This window comes from Erinaceus europaeus, chromosome 6, assembly GCF_950295315.1.
Source record: "Erinaceus europaeus chromosome 6, mEriEur2.1, whole genome shotgun sequence".
NCBI lineage: Eukaryota > Metazoa > Chordata > Mammalia > Eulipotyphla > Erinaceidae > Erinaceus > Erinaceus europaeus.
Window position 1 is genome coordinate 8,284,857 of NC_080167.1, and position 6,000 is coordinate 8,290,856.

The following is a 6,000-nucleotide window of genomic DNA, read 5'->3' on the forward strand; positions in this document are numbered from 1 at the left end:
TGATAGGGACAAAACTTGTTTATAGGGTTTCCATATTGTTTATCATGACATTCTCATCATCTGCAATAAAGCCTGGTGTATAATAGTTGCTCAACAAATGTTTGGTATTAAAAGTGGGAGAGAACAGAACTGAGAAGATAGGTTCATGATTGCTCTTGAATAAGAGGAAGGTCACAACCTTTCTTCTGAGGAAGGACAAAAAGAATGTAAAAGTATGGGAGTCGGGTGGTAGCACAGTGGGTTAAGTGCACGTATAAGGATCCTGGTTCCCCACCTGCAGGGAAGTCACTTCACAGGCAGTGAAGCAGGTCTGCAGGTGTCTATCTTTCTCTCCCCCTCTCTGTCTTCCCCTCCTCTCTCCACTTCTCTCCGTCCTATCCAACAACAATGACATCAATAACAACAACAATAATAACTACAACAAAAATTTTTTAAAAACAAAGGCAAAAAAAGGGAAAATAAATAAATATTAAAAAACTAAATTGTTCCCTTAAAAAAAAAGACTGTAAAAGTATATATAATAACTGCAGCTCTTTTACCATCTGTTTACTATGTGCTAGGCAGTATTTCAAGTATTTTATGGTTAATCTCATTTTGTTTTTGTGAAACTCCTTTGAAGTAATTGCTGTTTTAATGCTAATTTAGCTGTGAGGAAACTAGGAGTTGGTCAACTTTTTCAGCAAAATAGGGGGTAGTGAAAATTTTAGGTTTTGTGGACCACTGGTCTCTGTCACAACTATTCAACTCTGATCCTATAGTATAAACACATTGAGAGATATAACATAAATAAGCATGTTTGTAATCAATTAAACTTTATTTACAAAAATAGACAATAAGCTAGATTTGGCCAGTGGGCCATTAGGTGCCAACTCCTGACTCAGGGGGTGACATAGTTAATTATTGCAGGAGTTTGGGTTTGAACCTGTTTTCAGGGAGTTCTATAAGCCTGTATGCTTGGGCACTGTGATGTTATGCTGCTTCTATCACATCCTTGTCATCAGTTTAACACATTTTTACAAACAGCCATGATATTTACCTACTCTTGTATAAAATTTGTTAATGGATTGGGTATGTGCAACTTTTGAGTGATTACCTACTGGAATGCCCTCTGGTTTCTAGATGGTACTTTGAGAATCGGAATTGGTACAGAATAATATTGTTACTGGCATTAGTAATATGATACCGTAAAAAGAGAAGATGAAGGGGTTTCATTGGTCTAAATTGCCCATAAGATGAGCCTCTTACTTACTTGGCCAGGACTCATAGCAACTAATGCGGAAAAGCAGAAGAGAGCAGATTCATCTTTCCTTTATGGATACAGAACCTCACACATTGAGAGGGAGTAAGTCATTATACTGAGAGCCAGTAAGCCCTCTGGCATTTATCTGTAAGGCTATTCCTGCTGCCTACTGGTTGTGCATTGTATCTAATATCTTTTCTCCCTTCACTTCTCAATGGGAAAATGAAGAGAGGTATTCTCATTAGTGGGTTGTAGTGAAAGCTGATTAGAATTAATTATTAGAAAGCACTTTGTTAATCAGCTCCCATTATTTATTTCATGTTCATCTGGTTCAGTACTTTCTCTGAAAGTACTAATGAAGATACTGTATTAGAAATAGCTTTCTAAGCTATTTTAATAACATTTCAAAAAGTCATTTTGCATTCATGATACTGAGGTATAATTATCACAAACTGTTAACTGTCACAAATTATACAGTATAAAGGGGAAAAAAGCATAAGGTACAGATTAATTACAGATAAACTCAGAATATATAGCACCATCTAATTCAAGGATTTTCATTTTTTTAGTTCCCAACAGAACTTAGGACCTGCTAAACCTAGACAAAATTAAACCTGGGACAGCTGGGTCATCTCTCCTAAGCAAGTCCTACTAGTTGAAAAACTGGCATTTCTGCTTGCCGGCTTGTCCCATTATCCTCCATTAGCAACTTGGTAGATAATACAAACTCCAGGCACTTCAGGGAGCAAGTGAAACTTTACCAGCCTGCCTTATAATCCGGAAGTCACGTTTCAAACCAGGATATTCCCCTTACTATTATCAAGACACTTATGTGGGGAAGGGATTCTGAGCAACTAACATTACTTGCTAGGAACATAACAGTTCTTGAACATAACTGTTCAAGTTTCATGGAAATTGGGTATTGTCTTTTGTTTCTTGGTTTTTCCCCAGATCTAAGGATATTAGGTGTATTCTGGTTTTAGTGTTAAAGATATATAAATATGGAATTGGTTGGTCAAAACCAAAACAATGCTAACAGCTACTCTCTATGGAACACCGGTATACATCAACAGCTCTGTCTAGGATTTCATGTGAATTATTTTATTTAATCCTTATGATAATGTTAGGCAGTAAGAACTACTATCATTATTTTACTGGGATGGAAAAAAATGAGACTTGGAGAGATTAAGTAATTTGCCAAGGTGACATACTTCAGAAAATGGTGAGGAGAGAGTTCAAACACAGAACTTGCCTTGAAAGTCTTATGGGTATATATAGCCTTCCTGACTCTTAGCAGGTTTCTTAAGAAGAGTAATGTAACCAGATTTTCTTAAGAAATGAATGTATCTTTAAGACTTTGTATATTATTGGGAAGACTGTACTGTTTTTGATTCCTAATTCTGAATGTATGCAAGGGCATCTGTTTCTGTAAAGGAACCAGTTTCATTTCAAACAAGGGAACACCTTCCAATAGTCACCAAATGCTGTAAACTAGGAGTGAATTACAGTGTGTGTCTTCTGTGCCCGCAGTTACGGCTAGATGAGGCTCAAGAAGCAGAATGCCAGGCGTTGAGGCTACAGCTCCAGCAGGAGATGGAGCTGCTCAATGCCTACCAGAGCAAAATCAAGATGCAAACAGAGGCACAACATGAACGTGAGCTCCAGAAGTTAGAGCAGAGGGTGTCTCTGCGCAGAGCACATCTTGAGCAGAAGGTATGAAGGGTTCCTACAGGTCCTATACAGCTGCGTGGAGGGTGGAACATGGTCTAGGAAGCAGCCATTTGTTGAGCCCTGCTTGTATACAGAGAGGATTCAGCTAAGACACTATTCAGTTATTATCTGCTGTTATATCTTCATACCTCTGAGAAGCAGGCATGCCCTTCACTCTAAAAGCCAGATTCTCAGGCTCAAAACACTTAAATGACTTGCCTCAATATGATCACAGCCTAAATTTTCTATTACTCTGCTAGGAAACAATCCTCATTCATGGGTAGAGAAATCACATAAGTTACTTAGTATGAAATATGATTGGTGAAGTTGGAGAGATATCTCCCTGGGTAAGATACATGCCTTGACATGCATTCAGCCCAGGTACAAACCCCCAGCACCACATGAGAGGTGCCATGGCACCAAGGTAAGCTCTGGTGCTGTGGTGTCTCTCCGTGTCTGTGTGTGTGTGTTTGAATGAAAAAAATCAACCTGCAAGCATTAAAATTGTACATACATGAGGCCCTGGCTCCACCAAAATGAACAAGAAAAAGAAGAGATATAAGAGAAACTATATGATGATCACATGACTACTAAATGACATGAGAAGGCCAGATGCAGATTTTTTTTTCAGCTATTTCTAAACCAAGAGAAACCAACAAGACTCATTTTAAAAAATTAAAACTGAGAGACTGATCATACTATGCATAATAAATGTTATCTAAATTGAGATATTCATTGCTTTAGATATTGCTGAGGAATATGAAGTAGAAAAGATTTCATAAAGCATCTCAAAGCTGTTAGACACTTATTCACTTAACCAGCTATTTGTGCTTTCTTCTGGTAGTTCCCAGAGATCACCTCTAAGAGACTAAATTGCCAGTGACCCAGAGGGCATTTGGCTCTCTATGGGAAAGCAGCACAATCTAATTGTGCTTGAGTGTCTTTTAGCTTCTCTTGTGCCATCTCCTGCTGAGACACAACACTGACCTAGATCAACCCAGCCACTTGGCTTCCTAGAATCATGGGTAGCCCCAGTTGTGTCCCAAACATTTTCATTCTTGTGAGTAAACAGATACAAGACACTTATCAGAGGACTTCCCCAGCTCTCTTCAGTTTAGTTCACTCTTAGTTCCTGTGTGTTTATAGGTCAGGTGTGTGTGTGTGTGTGTGTGTGTGTGTGTGTGTGTGTGTGTGTGTGTGTGTGTTTTCTGTTGGGAGATCCCCTTCCATTAAAAACTATCCTCCTTGTGCTTATTTCAGATTGAAGAGGAGCTGGCTGCCCTTCAGAAGGAACGCAGCGAGAGAATAAAGTTCCTATTGGAAAGGCAAGAGCGAGAGATTGAAACTTTTGACATGGAGAGCCTCAGAATGGGATTTGGGAATTTGGTTACATTAGATTTTCCTAAGGAGGACTATAGATGAGATTAAATTTTTTTGCCATTTACAAAAAAAAAAAAAAAAAAGAAAACAGAAAAAATTTCAGACCCTGCAAAACCACATTCCCCATTTTAACGGGCGTTGCTCTCACTCTCTCTCTTACTCTTACTGACATCGTGTCGGACTAGTGCCTGTTTATTCTTACTCCATCAGGGGCCCCCTTCCTCCCCCACCCCCGTGTCAACTTTCAGTGCTAGCCAGAACCTGGCTATCCCTTTTATTCATAGTACACGTCACAGTATTGATGTGATTCAAAATGTTTCAGTGAAAACTTTGGAGACAGTTATAACAAAACATAATAAACCAACAACAACAAAAGTGGATGTATATTGCTTTAAGCAATCACTCATTACCACCAATCTGTGAAAATAAAGCAAAAAAATTAATAATAATAATAAATGCCAAGGGGGAGAGAGACACAATATCCGCAGCCTTACACCTTAACTAGCTGCTGCATTATTTTATTTTATTTTATTTTATTTTTTTGGTATTTATTCATCAGGAATTAAAAAAACAAAGTTTTATTAAAGATTGAAAATTTGATACATTTTACAGAAACTAATTGTGATGTACATATCAGTGGTGACATATTATTACTTTTTTGGGGATGGGGGGTGGGTGGGGTGAAGAGATCTTGTGATTTTTAAGAACCTGCTGGCAAGAGTTTACTTGTCTTCAGCATATTCTGATTGTATCATAATCATTTTCTGCTGTTGCAGAGGATGTGAATACACTTAAGGAGCTCACAGAATCCCAGTAGCACAAATTGGGCTTTGGCAAATCGTGTATTTTGTGTATAGAAGGAATTTAAGGAGAGGTATTACTTATTTTCATATTGTATTTTAACTGTTTCTCTGATCAAATTTTTTTACTTCCTCCTCCTATTCCTCCCCAACCCCTCCTTTTCCAATTTAGTATTTGGAGTTCAACACTGTCTCTCAGTCAGATCATCTTGATCTTTTTCTTTATTTCCCTCCTCCCCTATGTCCCATATCTTGGTCATAAATATTGCATTATTCACACTTTCAAACTGTGTATTTTCTTACAATAAAAAATGATGAAAAAAAAAAGGCTTTACTTCTTTTGCATGCACTTTAAAAACAACAACAACAACATTTTTCAGGTTCCAAGGAAGAGCATGATAACTGTCAGAGCTTTTAATTATATTTGTAAATAAAAGTGTTCATCACATCGCCTTGCTGTGTTATTGTAGCAGGAAGTTTCCCTTCTAGGTTCACCGTTTCACACTTCAGAGAGTCACCTTCCTGAGACCATTCTCCATGGCTTTGGCTGCTCTGAGAAAAACCATTCACGATTATAAGGTAAACCTATGTCTTCCAAATTCTTCTGTAGGGATAAAGATAGTATTACATTGTTTGAAATGGTCAACTGCACCTTTTCCACCTTAAGAACAGATAAAAGCAGTTATATAGGCATGTTTGTACACACACACAGAGACACACACACACACACATGTATACTAAGGTTAGAGAAGGTGGGCACCATTAAAGAAAGCAAGCTATGAGCCAGAGAGCTTGACATACCCAGGTTTGGGCCCTGACACCACATAGGATGTGTTAATGGCAACAGAGGAAGCTCTTGTGCTGTGATGT

The 6,000-nt window shown here is 38.1% G+C and overlaps 1 protein-coding gene across 6 annotated transcripts in view; it reads left to right on the forward strand.

The window, feature by feature from the left end:
- The window catches only part of TAOK3 (TAO kinase 3), a 214,518-nt gene extending 208,938 nt beyond the window's left edge, over positions 1-5,580 (forward strand). For all 6 annotated transcript variants that reach the window (XM_060193014.1, XM_060193012.1, XM_060193011.1 and 3 more), the window contains 2 exons: positions 2,771-2,953; positions 4,211-5,580. In XM_060193014.1, coding sequence (XP_060048997.1) covers positions 2,771-2,953; positions 4,211-4,372 — 345 coding nt within the window. In that variant the 3' untranslated portion in view covers positions 4,373-5,580. The remainder of the gene's footprint in view (positions 1-2,770; positions 2,954-4,210) is intronic.
- The last annotated feature ends 420 nt before the right edge of the window (positions 5,581-6,000 follow it).